The sequence below is a fragment of the Sus scrofa genome, chromosome 5 (assembly GCF_000003025.6).
Source record: "Sus scrofa isolate TJ Tabasco breed Duroc chromosome 5, Sscrofa11.1, whole genome shotgun sequence".
Classification (NCBI taxonomy): Eukaryota; Metazoa; Chordata; class Mammalia; order Artiodactyla; family Suidae; genus Sus; species Sus scrofa.
In genome coordinates this window covers 520,878-541,387 of record NC_010447.5, presented here as the reverse complement: position 1 = coordinate 541,387, position 20,510 = coordinate 520,878, and the positions used below count along the sequence as shown (strand labels likewise).

The window sequence follows — 20,510 nt, the reverse complement described above, 5'->3', positions numbered from 1 at the left end:
GTTGGTCCCAGATCCCAAGCACGTGGCCCCTGGGTCCCGAACCCCAGGCTGCGGTGTGAGGGCCGCCTCGCCCCCTGCCCGGTCCGTGAAGCGCAGCCAAGCCGGTGGTGTCTGCAGCTCTCCGGCCCGGCCTCACTCGCTGCCCTGGGGCGCCCGGCCGTGTGGGGCGGTTTAGGGAGCTGCGGGCCGGCTCGGTGGCCTGAGCCCCGCGCTGCCCCAGGGCTGCCGCCGCCTCGGCGCCTCCGCCTTCCCTCTGCATTGAGCTCCACAAGCACGACCTTCGTTTGTGAACTCCGTTGGGCCCACCACACGTGCCTTGTGTCATGTGTCATCTTGTGCTTCCTTATCTTGGTCTCTGTAGCTCCTGGTGTCTGGTGTGGTGTCTGTACACAGCGGCCTCGGGGCCTAGAGCTGGCGCCCCTCTTCTGTTGGAGGCGGCGGCGCTCGCCCTGGCTGATCGGCTGGGCGCTTTGCTCGGGCGCCGGCCGGTCTGCGGGTACAGGCCCATCTTCCTCGGCCACGATCTCCGGAGAGCCCAGGGCCCTGTGCTGGGCATGCTGGCCTTTAGGGGCGGGGAGCAGGGGCCCCTGTACACTCGGGCCCCGTCAAGCCCACCCGCAGCCCCCCCGCTTGCTGGTCCCCCCAGCTCTCCGGAAGCCCCTTCCCCGGGCCCAGGTCCTCTCGGCTTAGGGTTAGGGTTTGCCTTCCTGCTCGTCGGGGAATCGCTGTCAGGAATCTGGCTTTGGCTGCAGGGTCCCCGTAGGGCCGGCCGTCCACGGAGGGCGGGGTTCCTGAGGCCGGGACACGCTGCCTCATCCTGGCCGTTGGTCTGTCTCCCTCGGAGGCAGCAGCCTGTCGCGCACACCCGGTGTCCACGGGGAGGGCTGGCCCCGCTGAGTGTTTGCACGTGTTTAAGCTGCCACGTTTTAGCTCGGGGCTGTGGAGCGAGTGTTGCGTGATGTGTTGCTGAGTGTGGATGGAAGATTGTCCCAAGGAGTCAAGAAGTAAATGTGGAAATATAATTGTTTCTTTTTAGATTCGTGAAGAGAATGTAACTCTTAAACTTAATCCGGAATTTGAACAAACATATAACTTTGAACCTATGGACGTGGAGTTTACTTATAACAGGTGAGCTGCCAGCGACTCTTCCAGATGCTGGGAGGGCGGCGGCTTCTCCTGGGATGGTCTCTCACGTGTAGGTCGCAGCGTGGGTGCCGTGGCGTTGACGCCCACGGGGCTGAGGGGGCGCCACGTGCCTCTGCGACCGCAGCTCCATCTCCAGACGCTTGTTAACATACACGGTTGCAGGTGTGTGCGTGTTCATTCCTTTTCGGGTTTTTGGTTTTGTTTTTTTTGTTGTAGGGCTGCACCTGCAACACATGGAGCTCCCCAGGCAAGGGGTCAAATTAGAGCTGCAGGTGCCAGCCTCCACCACAGCCACAGAACTGCCAGATCCTTAACCCACCGAGCGAGGCCAGGAATCAAACCCGCATCCTCACGCATACTAGTTGGGTTGGTGACCACCGAGCCACCACGGGCACTCCCGTTCCTTCCTTTTTGGACCTTGGGTGCACAGATGCTGGTTCCTCACGCTGCCCCCACCAGCCCACTCCTCTGTCTCACTCACTCGTCATGTGTGACTTCAGGAGTGCAGGGACCCCGCCCCAGCCATTGCTTGTCCCCCCTCCAGCAAGCCCCCCACCATTAACTGGGATCTGGTGTTTCTCCCCTGCTCTTTGGTAAACAGTGCGCCCCCCACACGCAGAGAAGATCGGCGCCTTTGGTTTCCGTTGTTTGTGCCCGCGGCCCGTAGTTTCTGGGAGTCGTGTCGGTGCTGACACTCGCTGGCAGTTTCTGTCACGTGGTGGGCATGCCTGCTCTGGCCACCTCTCCTGGGGCGGACACCCCGCGGCACTGTCCCCTGCTGTAACTGGCCTGTGGCTGCTGGGGAGGCCCCTGAGCTCCGCACGCACAAGCCCGCGGCTCCTTGGCTGTGCCCGGGTGTCACACGAGGCGGCGGCAGTGCCTCCCGCGTGAGCATCTGCACGGCCGGGTGCTCCCCAGCCCTCCCGGGACCTGCCTGTGGAGCTTGTGGCAGGGGCGTGGCGTCTCGCCGTGGTCCCCGTGTGCGTCTCTGCCCTTCCAGGACAGAGCACCTCCCTGCTTGTGGGCCCTTAGTGCTTTCAGCTGTGAGTTGCCTGCTTGTGGTTTTTATTGAATACTTGGATTTTTCTTATCCGTCACACCAGACTCTTAGATACATGTGTCGGGGGCAACTCCTCAGGGTTTATTACTTGTCTTTTCACTTTCTTAAAGTATCTTTGGAGTTCCCATTGTGGCTCAGCGGGTTAAGAACCTGACTATATCCATGAGGACGCAGGTTCAATCCATGGTTGGCGCAGTGGGTTAAGGATGGGTGTTGCCATGAGTTGTGGTGTAGGTGGCAGCTGCAGCTCCCACTTGGCGCCTAGCCTGGGAACCTCCACATGCCTCAGGGGCGGCCCTAAAACAAAAAAAAATCTTTTGAGTAACGGAAGGTGCTAATTTTAAGATATCAGGGGTTTGTGTATCAGTGGTTTTCACGTCTAGGTTAAGAGCTCTTCAGCGTTTGGCTGCAGCTGGAGGGAAGCGTGTCGGGGTGACTGGGCTGTGCAGAAAGGGAGCTGGTCCTTGTGCAGGCGTTCTGGCTCTGAAAGCAGAGGCTGAAGAGGCGCCTGAGGTCGGGCGGGTCTTGCTTGGTCTGCGGTTTAGAGCGACATGGGGGGGTGTGGAGAGGGAGCAGCGGGGAGACTCTGGGCCGGGCCGTACAGGAGGTGGGAGCTGAGTGTAAGTGGGAAATTGGAATGGCTTGTTTTTGCTCTGGAAGGCGAGGCAAGAACGTTCAAAGGAGCGGGTGTGGATCTGAGTCTGGGGGCGGGGAGGAGAGAGGGAGCGTCCCTGCGGAAGTGGGGGGAGGCGGGCAGGGAGGTGCGGTGAGCTCTGGGGTTTGCACCAAGCAGAGAAAGGAGCAGAAGAAACCAAAGGGCCAAGTGGTCAAGGGACCCAGGGGCGGTGGTGGTGGTTCTTGGCCCAGAGTTCTGGAGAGACGGGAAGTTTGGATCCACTCAGAGGGTGTGGGCTGCAGGGGGGCCAGGTCTGCGGGGGGCGGGGGGGCGTCTGGGAAGGACAGGCCCGTGGCCACTTGTGCTGCTCGGAGGTTTTGTGTGCCCACCTGCAGCACGTGGAAGTTCCTGGGCCAGGGACCAAACTTGAGCCGCAGCTGCAGCAATGCCGGATCCCTAACCCACTGTGCCACATGGGCACTGCCCCTGTGAGTTTGTGATTGTTTGCATCAAGTTGCTCAAAATCAGGAGAGAGATTCCACATTTAGAAAAACAAAATCTGTGTTTCTCACTCGTTTTGAAACATTGGAGGACTGCGGCATGGCAGGCGGGACAGAGCTGAGAGGCTGGACCCTCTAGGCGGGCAGACACCTGCACCTTTGTGCTGCTTGCTTATTTAGTTCTCGTAGTGTTTTTCCTTTTTTAAAAATCAGGTTTCCTGGGATGAAATGCACATAAAACACGCCTAGTTAAATGTGCAGTTTGACGACTTGACGCTTGTAGGCCCCATGAAACCAGCCTCCCAGTGGAGCCTGTGAGCGGATCTGTCACCCCCAGTGTTTGTGCCCCTTCGCTCATCCTCCTCCGCGACCCAGCTCCCAGTCCCACGCAACCCTGTCAGCAGAGTCATCTCCGTTTTGTCGAATTTACATAAGTGGAAACAGACAGACCTACTGTTTTTTGCCCGGTATCAAGTCGCTCAGCGTAATTATTCCGAGATTCATTCTTGCTTTCGCGTGGATTCATTCTCCATTATGACAGTAATATTCTAAGGTCATACCCCGGGTTATACCTCAGGCACCTGGGGATGGTTGCGGGTCATTTGCGGATCTTGGCCTTTACAAATAAAGCTGCCATGACCACTGTGTCCAGGTGTGTGTGTGGACATAGGCGCAGCTGCAGCTCCAACTGGACCCCTAGCCTGGGAGCCTCCATGTGCTCAGGTTCGGCCCTCAAAGGCAAAATACACGGAGTCTCCTCTCAGACAAGAGTTTGTACTTAGGGAAGTTTTCTTTAATTACCCTTCTTTTCTGTTCTTTGTCCTTCTTTGGAATTCCTGTTCATTTGGGTTCGTTCCCACCCCCGCCGTTTTACTTCTCGGGGTTTCCGTCTCCTGTGCTTTCGTCTTGTCTCACCTTCTCACGCAGGTACTGTCTTGCTGTCCATCAGATCGTGTTCAGGGATTTCGTGTGTCAGTTTCCGTTTTACCTGTGATGTCTGGTGCCTTTTTGGTGTGTTTGGGTTTTGTTTTGTTTTTTGCTCTTTGGGGCCATACCTGCAGCATATGGAAGCTGCCAGGCTAGGGATCAGATCAGAGCTGCAGCTGCTGGCCTACACCACAGCCACAGCAGTTCAGGATCCGAGCCAAGTCTTCGACCTACACCACAGCTCACGGCAATGCCAGATCCTAACCCACTGAGCAAGGCCAGGGATTGAACCTGCCACCTCATGGATCCTAGTTGGGTTAGTTTCTGCTATGCTGTGCCACTTTGGCATTTGTTAATTATTTTTTTTCTTCAGCCTTGAGATGGCTGTTTGTTTTCTTGGTTTTAGGGGGTTTTGTTTTGGTTTTGTCTTTTTGCCTTTTCTAGGGCCGCTTCCGCAGCATATGGAGGTTCCCAGGCTAGGGGTCTGATCGGAGCTGTAGCCACCGGCCTACGCCAAGCCACAGCAACGTGGGATCCAAGCCGTGTCTGCGACCTACACCACAGCTCACGGCAATGCCATATCTTCAACCCTCTGAGCAAGGGCAGGGATCGAACCCGCAACCTCATGGTTTCTAGTTGGATTCGTTAGCCACTGCGCTGCGATGGGAACTCGGGGGGGGGGGATTAAATAATGCATTTTATTACATTTATGTGTGTACAACAGTCATCACAACAACATTTTATAGCATGTCCATCCCAAACCCTCAGTGCATCCCCCTACCCCCAACCTGTCTCCTTTGGAAACCATAAGTTTTCAAAGTCTGTGAGTTGGTATCTGTTCTGCAAAGAAGTTCATTGTGTCCTTTTTTTTAGATTCCACATGTCAGTGATAGCATTGGATGTTGGTGTCTCATTGTCTGACTGACTTCACTTAGCATGATAGTTTCTAGGTCCATCCATGCTGCCACAAATGCCATTATTTCTTTCCTTTTAATGGCTGAGTCATATTCCACGGTGTATATGTACCACCTCTTCTGGATCCACTCCTCTGTCGATGGACATTGAGGTGGTTTCCATGTCTTGGCTATTGGAAACAGTGCTGCAATGAACATTGGAGTACATGTGTCTTTGCGAGTCGTGGTTTTCTCTGGATAGATGCCCGGGAGTGGGATTGCTGGATCCAATGGTCGTTCTATGTTTAGTTTTCTGAGGAATCTCCATACTGCTCTCCACAGTGGTTGCACCAGTTTACAATCCCACCAACAGTGTCACAGGGTTCCTTTTTCTCCCCTCCCTCTCCAGCACTTATTGTTTGTAGACCTTTGGATGATGGCCATTCTGGCTGGTGTAAGGTGGTACCTCACAGTGGTTTTGATGTGCATTTCTCTACTAATGAGTGATGTTGAACATCTTTTCATGTGGTTCCTGGCCATCCGTATGTCTTCTTTGGAGAAATGTCTATTTAGGTCTTTTGCCCATTTTTTTCTTTTTGATGCAGTGGTAAATGGGATTGCTTCCCTAATTTTTCTTTTGGATCTTTCATTGTTAGTGTATAGAAATGCCATCGATTTCTGTGTATTGATTGTGTATCCTTCGACTTTGCCCAACTTGTGGATGAGCTCTAACAGTTTTCTGGTAGCGTCTTTAGGAGTCTCTAGGTATAGTATCATGTCATCTGCAAATAGTGAGAGTTTTACCTCTTCCTTTTCAATTTGGATTCCTTTTATTTCTCTTGCTTCTCTGATTGCTGTGGCTAGGACTTCCAAAACTATGTTGAAGAGTAGGCGAGAGCGGACATCCTTGTCTTGTTCCTGATCTCAGCGGGAATTCTTTCAGCTTTCCACCATTGAGAATGATGTTCGCTGTGAGTTTGTCATCTATGGCCTTTCTGATGTTGAAGTAGGTTCCCTCTCTGCCCACTTTCTGAAGCGTTTTTATCAGAAATGGGTGTTGGATTTTGTCAAAGGCTTTTTCCGCGTCTGTTGAGAGGATCGTATGGTTTTTATTCTTCAGTTTGTTCGTGTGGTGCATCGCACTGATGGATTTGTGGATACTGAAGAACGCTTGCATCCCTGGAGTAAATCGCACTTGATCCTGATGGACAATCTTTTTGATGTCGTGTTGGATGCGGTTTACTAGTATTTTGTTGAGAATTTTTGCATCGACGTTCATCAGTGAAATTGGCTTGTAGTTTTCCTTTTTTGTGGTATCTTTGGTTTGGTGTCAGGGTGATGGTGGCCTCATAGAATGAGTTTGGGAGTGTCCCTTCCTCTGAAGTTTTTTTTATCATTTCTTGGGCTTGGTTCCCAAGCTGGGGGTCGAATCAGAGCTGTAGCCACCGGCCTACGCCAGAGCCACAGCAATGGGGGATCCAAGCCACGTCTGCGACCTACACCACAGCTCGCGGCAACGCCGGATCCTTAACCCACTGAGCAAGGCCAGGGATTGAACCCGCCACCTCATGGTTCCTAGTCAGATTCGTTAACCACTGCATCACGACAGGAACTCCCCTCTGCAGTTTTTTGGAGCAGTTTCAGAAGGAGAGGTGTTAGCTCTTATCTAAATGTTTGATGGAATTCACCTGTGAAGCCATCTGGTCCTGGACTTTTGTTTGTTGGAAGTTTTTTTTTTTTTTTTTTTTTTTGTCTTTTTGCTATTTCTTGGGCCGCTGCCGCGGCACATGGAGGTTCCCAGGCTAGGGGTTGAATCGGAGCTGCAGCCACCGGCCTACGCCAGAGCCACAGCAACGCTGGATCCGAGCCGTGTCTGCAGCCTACACCACAGCTCACGGCAACGCCGGATCCTTAACCCACTGAGCAAGGGCAGGGACCGAACCTGCAATTTCATGGTTCCTAGTCGGATTTGTTAACCACTGCGCCACGATGGGAACTCTGTTGGAAGTTTTTTAATCACAGTTTCAATTTCAGTACTTGCGATTGGTCCGTTGACCTTTTCTTTCTCATCTTGGTTTAGTCTTGGAAGATTGTACTTTTCTAAGAATTTGTCCATTTCTTCTAGGTTTTCCATTTTATTGGCGTATAGTTGCATATAGTAGTCTCTTGTGATCCTTGTATTTCTGTGATGTCCATTGTTACTTCTCCCTATTCATTTCTAATTTTATTGATTTGAGTTCTCTTTTTCTGGATAAGTCTGGCTAAGGGTTTATCAATTTTGTTGATCTTTTCAAAGAACCAGCTTTTCGTTTCATTGATCTTTTCTGTGGTTTTCTTTGTTTCTATTTCATGGATTTCTGCTCTGATCTTTCTGATTTCTTTCCTTCTGCTCACTTTAGGTCTTGTCTGTTCTTCTCTCTCAAGCTGGTTTAGATGTAAAGTTAGCTTGTTTATTTGAGCTTTTTCTTGTTTCCTGAGGTGGGCTTGTGTTGCTATAAACTTTCCTCTTAGAACGGCTTTTGCTGCATCCCATAGGTTTTGGAGTGTTGTATCTTCGTTGTCATTTGTTTCTAGGTATTCTTTAAATTTCCACTTTGATTTCTTCAGTGATCCATTGGTTGTTTAGTAGCATGTTGTTGAGTCTCCAATGTTTGTGTTTTTTGCAGTTTTTTCTTGTTGTTGATTTCCAGTCGTATAGCGTTGAGGTTGGAAAAGATGCTTGATAGGATTTCAAATTTCTTAAAGTTCCTGCGGTTGGATTTGTAGCCCAGGATGTGATCAATCTTAGAGAGTGTTCCAGGTGCACTTGAGAAGAATGTGTATTCTGTTACTTTTGGATGGAATGTCCTATAAATATGTATTTAGTCCATCTGGTCTAATGCTTCATTCAGGGCCTGTGTTTCCTTATTGATTTTCTGTCTGGTTGATCTGTCCATTGCTGTAAGTGGGGTGTTAAAGTCCCCCACTACTATTGTGTTATTGTTGATTTGTCCTTTTGAGGTTGTTAACGGTTGCCTTATATATTGTGGTGAACCTGTGTTGGCTGCGTAGATATTTAAAATTGTTGTATCTTCTGGGATTGATCCTTTGATCATTATGTAGTGACCTTCCTTGTCCCTTTAGAGTCTATTTTGTCTGATACAAGTATTGCTACTCCAGTTTTCTTTTGATCCCCGTTTGCATGGAATATTTTCTTCCATCCTCTCACTTTCCATTTGTATGGGTCCCTAGAAGTGAAGTGGGTCTCTGGAAGACAGCATATGTATGGGTCTTGTTTTTGTGTCCATTCAGCCAGTCTATGTCTTTTGGTTGGGGTGTTTCGTCCATTGACATTTAAGGTAATTATTGATATGTATGTTCTTATTGCCATTGTATTAATTGCTTTGGATTTGTTTTTGTTGCTCTTTTTCCTTCCCTTCTTCTCTTGTTCTCTCCTCTTCTGGTTTGATGACTATCTTTAGTGTTGTATTTGAGTTGATTTTTCATATTGTGTATCAATCGTAGATGTTTGGTTTGCAGTTCCTCTGAAGTTTTGATATAAGAGTCTATATGTATATGAGATTGTTTGAAGTTGGTGGTCTCTCAATTACAAGTGCATCTCCAGTGTCCTTCATTTGTACCCTCATCTTCTCACGATTTCTGATTTTGGTGGCATAATTGTGCATACCTGATTTCGTATCTTTACTGTATATGTACCTTTCCTGGTGAGCCTTGTCATTTGTAGTATCTTCTTTTCCAGTTGCGGCCTTTTCTGCCTAGAGAAGTTCCTTTAGTATTTGTTGTAAAGCTGGTTTAGTGTTGCTGAATCATCTTAGCTTTTGCTTATCTGTGAAGGTTTTGATTTCTCCTTCAAATCTGAATGAGAGCCTTGCTGGGTAGAGTCATCTTGGTTGGAGGTTTTTTCCTTTCATCACGTTAAGTATATCATGCCACTCCCTTCTGGCCTGCAGAGTTTCTGCTGAAAAATCTGCCGATAACCTTATTGGGGTTCCCTTGTATGTGATTTGTTTCTTTCCCCTAGCTGCTTTCAGGATTTTCTCTCTGTCTTTAATTTTGGTCAGTTTGATTAATATGTGCTTCGGTGTGTTCCTCTTTGGGTTTATTTTATATGGTACTCCTTGTGCTCCCTGGGTTTGAGTGAGTGGTTCCTTTCCCATGTGAGGCAAGTTTTCAGCTGTTATCTCTTGGAATATTTTTTCTGTCCCCTTCGCTCTCTCTCCTTCTGACACCCCTATAATACGGATGTTGGTGCGTTTCACGTTGTCCCAGAGTTCTCTGCGACTCTCTTCATTTCTTTTCAATCTTTTTTCTCTTTTCTGTTCCCCATCCGTAATTTACACCAGTCTGTCCTCCACCTCACTTATTCGTTCTTCTGTCTCCTGTATTCTGCTGTTAGCTGCTTCTAGTGAATTTTTTATTTCAGTTATTGTATTTGGCATCTCTTCTTGTTTAAGTTGTATATCTTGTATCTCTTTGCTCAGTGTTTCCTGTAAGCTATGCATCTTTGCCTCCAGTTTATTTCCAATGTCTTGCATCATCTTCAGCATCAACAGTCTAGTCTTTTTCCTGGAGGCTGAGGATCTCATCACTTAGCTGATTTTCGGGGGTTTTTCCTTTCTCCCTCATCTGAGTTAGAGTTCTCTGTCTTTTCACTTTTATTGGTTTTTTTGGTGTGGTGATCTTTTCACAGATAATAGAGTTGTAGCCTCTCTTCCTTCTGGTGTCTGCCCCCCTTGTGGCTGAAGGTGGTACAAGGGCTTGCTGTAGGCTTCCTGATGGGAGGGCCTGATGCCTGCCCACTGTAGGTGGAGCGGATTCCTACCCCTCTGGTGGGTGGGGCTTTGTCTCTGGGTGAGATTAGAGGTGGCTCTGTGCCTTGGGGGGAGGGGTTCTTTAGGCAGCCTGTTCACTGAGAGGCAGGGCTGTGATCCCACCTGGATTTTTGTTTGGCCTGGGGCTTCTCAGCGCTGATGGGTGGGGCCAGATTTTCCCAAAATGGCCCCCTCCAGAGAAAGGCACTGCTGCTGCATATTCCTGAGAGCTTTTCTTCCAATGACCTTCCCCCACAACAAGCCACACTCACCCCACTTTTCCCAGGAGGTCCTCCAAGAACTGCAGTCAGGTCCGACCCGGATTCCTATGGAGCCCTTGCTTCGCCCTGGGACCCAGTGCACGTGAAAGTCTGTGTGCACCTTTTAAGAATGGGGTCTCTGTTTCTCCCAGTCCTGTGGAGCTCCTGTGCACAAGCCCTGCTGGCCCTCAATGCCTGATGCTCCGGGGGCTCACTCTCCCCAGGCCTGGGGGTTTGACATGAGGCTCAGAACTCTCTCCTCTGTAGGTGAGTCCCTGTGATGGTTACTTTCCAGTCTGTGGACTTCCCACCCAGGAGGTATGGGGTTGCTTATATCACGTAATCGACCCTCCTACCTCTTGATGTGGCCTCCTCTTTGTCTTCTGGAATCTTTTTGAAAGTCGCCAGTCCATTTAGTTGACGGTTGCTCAGCATTTGGTTGTAATTTTGTTTTTGTGAGAGAAGTTGGGCTCCAGCCCTCTGTTCCGCTGTCCTAATCCCTTCGAGATGGCTCTTTGAACTGGATAACTTTCTGGACCCTTCCTTTTATGCCCAGGATGAGAACCGTGATGTTTTGTTTTTGTGAATTCCTCCCATAATATCCTTCTAGGGTTTGTGTTCTTCGTGCACTTAGGCCAAGGTGACGGTCTGCAGGTTGACCGGGCGTCCTGTCTGCGCACCCTGTCGCCTTGCGGTCTGTGCCGGGCGGCTTTTGCACCTCCCACTGCAGGGTTTCCTCCTCGTTCGGTGATTCGCTTTGAGGTTTTTTTTTCTCTCTTAGAATCAGTCTTGCCAAGTCTAAGTCCTGGGAGGGTCTTTGCTGGTGATTACTCATCTTGGGTGGAGTTTATTGTATCCCAGGGGGCAAGGGGGCTGCCAGGAGCCGGGGGCCTAGGAGCCACACAGGGGAGGTTCTTGTTCTTCCGGCCCCACGCACGCCTCCCTGGGACGCTGCGTGGGAATGGGCCCTGATGTGACCCACACCTCCAGATCCAGGGGAGAGACGGTCCCTCGGGTGCCCAGGTCCGGACTTTGCCGACAGCCGCGTGTGTCCTGAGTCTGAGACGCCATGGGCCGGCTCTGTGCCTGGGTGGGGCCCAGGCCCTCTGGGGCTCTGGAGCTTTGGTGTCTTTTTCCATTGACCACAGAATTTTATTTTCCATTTTCCATTTACCCTTTTTGTGGTGTTAAAAAAAAAAAGACAACAGGCCCACAGTGGAGCTGCTTGTGCTAAACCCCCACGTCAGTCACCAGACAGGTTTCACTCAGTTAGAATCTCACGGTCCCAGAAACCAGCCAATCAGGAGCCTGGGGTGGTGTCTGCCAGAAATGGATGGACGCTTAAACCAGCCAATCAGGAGCCTGGGGCGGTGTCTGCCAGAGAAGCCCCAGCCTCCCCTGAAGGACAGTGACCCTGTCATAATGGACACGCTTTTTTGCCTAAGTGACTTCTTGCTCTGCTGCCTCCTGCTGGTAAGTCTTTCCTTTTTGCGCCGCTCCCCCAGGCTGCTCCTGTCTTAGCGGGAGCCCGTTTGTGCGCGGATGAGCTCTGAGAGTTTTCGCCTGCCTGACTCCATCTTTGGGCTGTCACTTGAGTGGGATTCAAGGGGCAGCTCTTCCCGGTCGGAGATGCTTTCCTGCGGCCTGAGCAGCGCTGGGAACATCTCCCCAACAAGACCCGTGCTGTTTCCTTTTCCTCCTACGCGTCCACCTTCTGCATGAAAAGAGAACTACTCTGAGAAGGGAAGGCGCCTCTGCTGTCCCGACTGACATGTTGACAGTTGCCCGGTGGCCGCCCGTGGCCTGCAGCCCCCCTGGTGGTGGCCCGCCCTGTGTGAGTGTTCCCTGAAGGTCCAGGGTGGTGACAGGTGTTGCTTTCTCCTGCAGGACCACCAGCCGACGGTGTCACTTTGCCCTTGAGCAAGTCGTCCACTTGGGTGCGAAAGGTATTTCCTTCGTGGGGGATGGTGTGGCGTCTTCCAGGAGTCTTTTTAGAAGCTCCACACAGAGTTTTGTGTAAACCAGTCTCTAGTTGTGCGTCAGAAGTAGAGCTGGCGGGGTCGGGGGGGTGGGACGGCCGGGGGCAGTTTGGGGTTAGCAGATGCAAACTATTCCACTGAGACTGGATGAGCAACGGGGTCCTGCGATGCAGCCTGGGAACGCCCTCCCGCCTCCCGGGACAGGACGCGACGGAAGCTAATGCGAGGAGTGTGTGGACGTGTACGACCGGGTCCCTGTGCTGGACGGCAGAAATCAGCACAACTACGCTTCAGCTAAAAGGGGGGAGTTCCCATTGTGGCTCAGCAGGTTACAAACCCAGCTGGGATCCACGAGGATTCTGATTCAAAACCTAGGCTTGCTGAGTGTGTCAAGGATCTGGTGTTGCCACAAGCTGTAGATGGTTCACAGACACGGCTCAGATCCTGCGTTGTTGTGGCTGTGGTGTAGGCCGGCAGCTGCAGCTCTCATTCGACCCCTGGCCTGGGAGCGTCCATGTGCTGCAAGTATGGCCCTAAAAAGCAAAAAGCAAAAAAAAAAAAAAAAAAAAAAAAAAAGTAAACCATGTTACACCCAGCGTTTTTCTTTCTACTGGGAAGTTTCAGCATTTTCCTACTACTGCAACCATGTGAAAATAGCATGCCTAAATTATTAAAAATAAAGTGATTGCACTCTGCTTTTCCCTTCTTGATGCAACTCGTTTTTGTCCTTGCAAATAGCCACGTAAATGGCTTTGATGCACAAATCTGTGGTGCTGGCCGTGTGCTGTGGCCGAGGAGCAGAGGGCAGGCCGGGGGCGGGGGGGGGGGGGTGTGGTGCACAGACTGGAATGACCTCAGGGCCGGCTCTGTCTGTCTTTCCCAAGCTTACCAGTAATGTCTGCCTTCTTACCTTTGCTTGTTTTGAAAGTGTTGTTTCCAGAAGAAGTCATTTTGCAGTCTCCCCAGGTGACATGGAACTGGAGCCATGCCCGGGACCCCCCACAGGACGGGCAGTCCACCTCCAAGGTACCGCTTTGATGTATGTAGATCACCGATCAGCCCTCAGCTGATGAGCGTGTCCGAGGAGTGTCGTGAGCGCCGTTCACACATGGCCCAAAATCACAGTTAAAGTAAAACCAGCGAAAGACTTCACAGTACAGATGTCGCGTGAAGTTTCCGTGCGGCCGTGCTGGGGTCAAGACGGCCACAGCATATGCTGGGTGGGGAAAAGAAAGGTGCAGACCTGTTCGCGTCGGCTTAAACTTGACTCGTAAACTGTATGGTACTGGTGTACATGCCGGCAGGCGTATATACACGCTGGTACACGTGCCCAGAAGCACCGCACGCTCCGCCAGTGTTGCGTGTGTTGCAGTGAAGTTTTAAATTACACAGTGTTACGGAGATTTCTTAATTATGTGATGCGGGAGCTCCGTAAATGGTGACATAGCACCTGTTAGGTACCAGTTCTGTCCTGGGCGCTCTGTGTATCTCCATGAGTGAAATAGAAGTGGTTTTATTTATCACTGTATTTCCACTAACAAGAAAAACCCCAAAAAGACAAAAAAAAAAGGGGGGGGGGAGTTCCCGTCATGGCGCAGTGGTTAACGAATCCGACCAGGAACCATGAGGTTGCGGGTTTGATCCGTGGCCTTGCTCAGTGGGTTAGGGATCCAGTGTTGCCGTGAGCTGTGGTGTGGGTTGCAGATGCGGCTCGGATCCCACATTGCTGTGGCTCTGGCGTAGGCTGGCAGCTACAGCTCCGATTAGACCCCTAGCCTGGGAACCTCCATATGCCGTGGGAGCGGCCCAAGAAATGGCAAAAAGACAAAAAAAAAAAAGAAAAGCCCTCCGTGCCGTGGTCAAACCTGGAACGTAGAATGCTGTGCTAATGGAATTTGCTTTTTTGAGTAAGTTTATCATGTGTTTTGAGTTTGTAATCCTTTTTAAATTATACCTAATATTTAGAAACCCTTTTGCCATTTTATGGTCCCTCTCCAAAAACAAAGCTTTAGTATGCTTCCATAGTAACAGAAAATCCTGTGGCAGAAACAGCAGGAGGCTTCCTTTCTTTTCTTTTCTTTCCTTTTGGTCTTTTTAGGGCCGCCTTGCGGCACATGGAAGCTCCCAAGCCAGGGGATGAATCGGAGCTGTGGCTGCCGGCCTGCCCCACAGCCCCAGCAACTAGGATCTGAGCCACATCTGCAACCTACACCACCTCTCATGGCAACGCGGAATCCTTAACCCCCGGATCGAGGCCAGGGATCAAACCTGTGTCCTCACGGATGCTGGTCAGATTCATTCCCACTGAGCCACAAGGGGAACTCCAAGGCTTCCTTTAAAGTAATCGGCCGTGTCGTCTGTATCTGATCTCTGGAAGCAGAAAAGGGTCGTCTGCAGACTCTCTTCACCCTCATTTCCTGGCCCGTCCCACTGCCTAGTTCTCATGGGGGGTCTCTGGTGCTGATGGCGGCTGTGAGGTGAGCAGGTGTTTCTCTTTAGTAGGTGGGTCACGTCCTGATTGGCTGAATCTTATTAATACTTTTAATCGGAGAGTAGTAACTTGTTATAGATTGGCTAAATTGCAGATCATCTCAAGGCCATTCCACCAGCCAACCAAGGTGGAATTACAGGGACTGGGTTTCCCTTCCCCCCGAAATAATTAAAAACCAGGCAAAATACAGGAAACAGCAGGCTGAGACCCTGAGCATCAGATACTGCAGGACGGTGATTCCTGAGAAGAGAAAGGCAGGAGGAGACTGCCGTGACAGCTGCAGCGGCAGCCTTGCCGCTCCCTGGCCTGGGGCGCCTGGGAGAAGCCCGGGGCCTGCCAGGTTGAGGAGGCAGCCCTGGGTAGCTCATGGACACGGTGGACAAGGTTCTCTGGGCAGAGCTTTCCCATCTGCAGAGTTCCCTAAAGCGTCAGCTTGTGAGGAAAAGAGCCCCTGCAGAGCCTGGGCCCCTGGGTGCTAGGAAGGCCCTCTTCCCCCAGCCAGAACACACACGGGTCTTCTGGGGGTCCTCAGAGGGTGCTGACTGAGCCCCAAAACTCCCACCCTCCCTAAGTAACTCAGCCACAGCCCAAAGTGCCAGGCTGCTAACTGGACTATAAAATATCTACCACCCAAAACGGAAACCAGCCAGTGGGACCTAGTCCACCTTAAAAGGAAACCATTAAAAACCAAAAGGCCAACCTGTAGAATGGGAGAAAATAGCTATAAATGGGGCAGCCAACAAGGGCTTCGTCTCCAAAACACACAACTCACAACAGAAGAACAACAACAAACAATTGAAAAACGGGCAGAGGACCTGAATAGGCATTTCTCCAAAGAAGGCATACATATGACCAACAGCCACATGAAAAAATGCTCAGCATCCCTAATTATTAGAGGAATGCAAATCAAAACTACAGTGAGGTACCACCTCACACAGTCAGAATGGCTATTAGAAGTCTACAAAGAACAAATGTTGGAGAAGATGTGGAGCAAAGGGAACCCGCCTGCACTGTTGGTGGAAAGGAAAATTGGTACAACTGCCGTGGACAGTAGCCTGGAGCTTCCTCAGAAAACTGGATACACAGCTACCATGTGATCCAGCAGCCCTCCTCTCGGGCATACATCCAGACAAAACTGCAATTGGGAAAGATGCATGCACCCCTGTGGTCACTGCGGCACTGTTCACAGTAGCCAAGACATGGAAACAGCCTCCATGCCCATTGACAGACAAATGGATGAAGAAGATGTGGCATATATATATACACACACATACACACACACACAATGGAATATTACTCAGCCATAAAAAAGAACAAAATAATGCCGTTTGCAGCAATGTGGATGGAACTAGATTCACATACTAGGTGAAGTCAGTCAGAAAGAGGCAAATATGATATCACTTATATCTGGAATCTAACATACAGCACAAATGAACCTTCCCACAGGAAAGAAACTCATGGACGTGCAAAACAGATTTGTGGTTGCCAAGGGGGAGAGAGTGGGGTGGACTAGGAGTTTGGGCTTGGTAGATGCAGACTACTGCCTCTGGAGTGGATAAGCAGTGAGATCCTGCTGTATAGCACAGGAAACTGTATCCAGTCACTTGTGATGGAACATGATGGAGGATAATTTGAGAAAAAGAATATATAGCGAGAGAGAGAGTTCCCATCCTGGTGCAACAGAAACAAAAAGTGAAGCATGGAAAAGTTGACAGTCAAAAGATGGAACAGCCACACTGATGTCCAGGTAGGTTTTAGAGCAGAGGTAAAGAGGAGGAAAGGCCATGTCGTCAGGACGAGGGGCACCTCGTCCAGAATGCGCAGCAGTCCCCAAGCGCGTGCGCACGAAACCTGCTGCTGGACAGGGTCACCGGAACAGGTGTCCGGTGGGAAAGGAGGACCGAGGGCGGCACAGGTGCCGTCGGGGCACGCGGCCAATTCAGACTGACCCGTGGGATGTTGGCAGACCCCCACAGCCAGGCCTGGATACCCACTGCCTGAGAGGTGGGCGTGGAGCCGTACCAGGCGGGCCTTGCCTGGGCCGTGAAGCAGGTCTCAAATGGAAAGAATGGAAGTCATGCAGAATGCGCTCTCTGACCACGAAGGGCTGCCGTCCCAAATGCGCATAAAGGTCTTTGGAAACGTCCGACTATTTAGAAACTGCAAACACAGTTGCGAATTATCTGTAGATCAAAAAAAAGTCAGTAGGGAAATCAGTGGTTTTACCAGAATGAAAATGAGAACACCATGTATCAAAAAATGTTTGGAAGAACGTTCCCATTGCGGCTCAGCAGTAATGAGCCTGACTAGGACCCATGAGGATGCGGGTTCAATCCGTGGCCTCGGTCAGTGCGTTAAGGATCCAGCGTGGCCGTGAGCTGTGGTGTAGGTCGCAGTCCTGGCTTGGATCCCACATGGCTGCGGCTGTAGCTCCGATTGGACCCCTAGCCTGGGAACCTCCATCTGCCTCGGCTGCGGCCCTAAAAAGCAAAGAAATAAAGGTGTCAGCAGCTGCCGAGGAGTTCTTTCAGGAAATGTGTGCCACTAAATGAGCACATTAGAGAGGGAGGACGATTCCAAACTAATGACTTCAGCGTCCTCCTCAGAAAACTGGAAAAGGAAGAATAAATGAAGCCCCAGCTAAGGAAGTTCAACGTTGGAGTGGTAACCAGTGAGGTAGGTGACAGAGGAAGCGTAGAGAAAAGCGGTGAGCCCAGAAGCTGGTGCTTTGAGGAAATCAGTGAAATTGCTCACCCTCCAGCCAAGCCAGATGGGGAAGAGCGAAGGCCCAGGCCGCCAGCGTCGGGGGCGGGGGTGCCGTCTCCACAGCCTGCAGGTGCTGAAAAGACTCGCGAGGTGGTGGTGGTCACTTGTCTGTGCCAGCCTGCCTGGCCACGAGGATGCCCAGATGTGTGGTTAAACATGATCCTGGGTGCGCTTGGGATGGTATTTCTGGACGAGGTCAGCACTTGAGAGCGTGGGCAGCGTCAGGCAGGTTGCCCGCCCCAGGGCGGGGCCTTGTCCAGTGCCCTGGGGCCTGAGCACAACAGGCAGGCTGAGAGGGGCCTCCTGCTGGACCCCGTGAGCCGCCCCTGGGCTCAGCGGGGGCTCTCCTGGCCTCCAGCTGCCCCCACCAGTCTTGGGCTTCTCGGCCAAGCTTCTCGGAATAGGCGTCTTTCGGTTTATGTACGTCCTATTGGTCCTGCTTCTCTGGAGAACGCGCGCGTGTGTGTGCATGAGAGAGAGGCCAGCGTGTGAGTGAGAGAGAGACAGACAGACAGACAGACACCAGGAAAAGAAGGCTTCATCCCAGAAACCTCACAGTCGGTGTGATTCAGCACATCAACAGACTGAAGAGAAAAAAATCTCATCTCTGTAGACAGAAAAAAGGCATCTTAAAAAAATCCAGCATCCGTTGTTGTCGACCAGAACTCTCAGGGAACTGGAAACAGAAGGGACCTTCCTCCATCTCCAGACCTACTCGGTGCCTGAGGCTCTGTCCCCACAGGCTCCAAGTCCAGGTGCATCTGCTCCTGCCACTGGTGGGCGCTACCAGGAGGTTGCCAGCAGGCAGCTGGCAAAGACGCCTGAAGACGCGCCGACGGGCGCTTAAATGCAACTGTGAGAACGATCAAGTGATTGACAAGTTTGTAGAATGTGAGATAACACACAGAGATGCACCCTAACATGTGCTCTATGTGTAACGTGTATAAATCAAGGCCATTTAAAATAGCATCCAGGGAGTTGCCATCGTGGCGCAGTGGAAACGAATCCAACGAGGACCCATGAGGTTGCGGGTTTGATCCCTGGCCTTGCTCAGTGGGTTAGGAGTCCGGCGTTGCCGTGAGCTGTGCTGTAGGTCGCAGATGCGGCTCAGATGTGGTGTGGCTCTGGCGTAGGCCAACGGCAACAGCTCCGATTAGACCCCTAACCTGGGAACCTCCATATGCCGCAGGTGCCGCCCTAAAAAGTCAAAAAAAAAAAACGGAAGTGTTTTTTAAAGTATTGGGGATAAATCTGACAGATGTGCAAGACTGAACGCCGCAAACTGCAAATCACCGGTGAGATGAAGCAGCAGCCCTAGCACTGGAGAGAGACTGTTCGTGGGCCAGAGGCACAAATGGTAAAGACAGGTTCTCTCCCCACCTTGACCTAGAAGGTCGGCGCTGCTCAAGTCCAGACCTCAGCAGGCTGTTCAGTTACAAAATTCATAAATGCAAAGGGCTTTAAAAGTTTAAAACATCTTTTTTTTTTTTTTTTTTTTTTTTTTTGGCTTCTTAGGGCTGTACCTGTGGCATATGGAGGCCCCTAGGCCAGGGGCCTAATCGGAGCTGCAGCTGCCGGCCTACACCACAGCCACAACAGCGTGGGATCTGAGCTGCGTCTGCGACCTACACCACATCTCACGGCAACGCTGGATCCTTAAACCACTGAGCGAGGCTGGGGATCGAACCTGTGTCTTCATGGTTGCTAGTTGGGTTTGCTGACTGCTGAGCCATGACGGGAACTTCAAAACATCTTGAAGAAAGAACAGACTCTTTTGATGTGCTACAAAGACACAGGGGCGCAAGAGTGTGGTTCTGTTGTTAGGGTGGCAGGTGTATCAGTGGCACAAAAGAAAAGGCCCCAAGATAGGCCCACACATATTTGAACCACGGACACTCCAGGCAGTTGCGTGGAGAAAGGACAGTCTTTTTAACAACCGGTGCCGGGACAGTGGGCTGTCTGTGCAGAAAAGTCCACCGGGACCCGTGTCACACAGCAAGTACGGAAATTAACTCCAAGTGGTTCACAGCTCTGCGTGTGAAACCAAAACCTCTAGAAGCTAAACAGCAGGTAAGAAAATCTTCATGTCCTTAGGTCAGGCAAAGAGTGTTCAGATGTGATGCTGAGAGTCTGAGCAATAAAGAAAAGTGACTCGGAGTTCCCATCGTGGCGCAGCGGAAATGAATCCGACTAGGAACCATGAGGTTGCCGGTTCCATCCCTGGCCTCGCTCAGTGGGTTAAGGATCCAGTGTTGCCATGAGCTGTGGTGTGGGCTGCAGACGCGGCTCGGGTTCTGTGTTACTGTGGTGTAGGCCCAAGGCTACACCTCCAACTGGACCCCCAGCCTGGGAACCTCCATGTGCCATGGGTGTGGCCCTAAAAAGACAAGTGATAATACTTTTAAAAAATGATTCAATGAAATTAAGTATTTTGCTCTTTAAAAAACATCAAAGTGGAGTTCCTGTTGTGGCTTAGGGTTGAGAACCCAGCATAGTGTCTGTGAGGATGGGGGTTTGATCCCTGGCCTCGCTCAGTGGACTAAGGATCCTGTGTTGCCACCCGCTGTGGTGTAGGTCGGGGCGCAGCTCTGATTCGACCCCCTAGCCCAGAACTTCCATATGCTGCAGGTGTGGCCATGAAAGAAGAAAAGCGTGAAGGCAAAGCAGAGACGAGTGACAGGCTGGAAATACTTCAGAGCGCGTGTGCGACACGAGGTCTGCGTGGAGAATAGAACTGTGCGCACTCAGCGAAGTAAAAACTCCATTTAAAACACAGCTGACGACGTGGGCAAGCGTTTTACCTGCAGCCTCCAGAGGGCAAGTCCCCGAAAAGGCGCTGGACAAGCTTCGTCAGCAGGGACGCGGGTCAGGGCGGCCAGGACAAACCAGATGCCACCGCCCTGGCTGAGAGCCTGGGCAGCAGGAGGAGCCCCCGTGAAGGGCCGCAGGGCGTTTCCCCGGAGGGTTCACAGCGGCCGCTCGGGGGTGGCCAGAAACGCCCGCGGGGCCCTCCTTACAGCCTCTCGGCAGGGAGGACAGACACGGCACCCGCGGTGGCACA

General features: G+C 51.3%; 1 protein-coding gene across 1 annotated transcript in view; it reads left to right on the top strand.

Annotated features, from left to right (window-relative positions):
• Nucleotides 1–20,510, top strand: part of MOV10L1 (Mov10 RISC complex RNA helicase like 1) — a 57,562-nt gene that overhangs the window by 26,042 nt on the left and 11,010 nt on the right. The window contains exons 13-15 of the mRNA XM_021091343.1: nucleotides 1,037–1,128; nucleotides 12,101–12,159; nucleotides 13,121–13,218. Of these exons, the coding sequence (XP_020947002.1) occupies nucleotides 1,037–1,128; nucleotides 12,101–12,159; nucleotides 13,121–13,218 (249 nt within the window). The remainder of the gene's footprint in view (nucleotides 1–1,036; nucleotides 1,129–12,100; nucleotides 12,160–13,120; nucleotides 13,219–20,510) is intronic.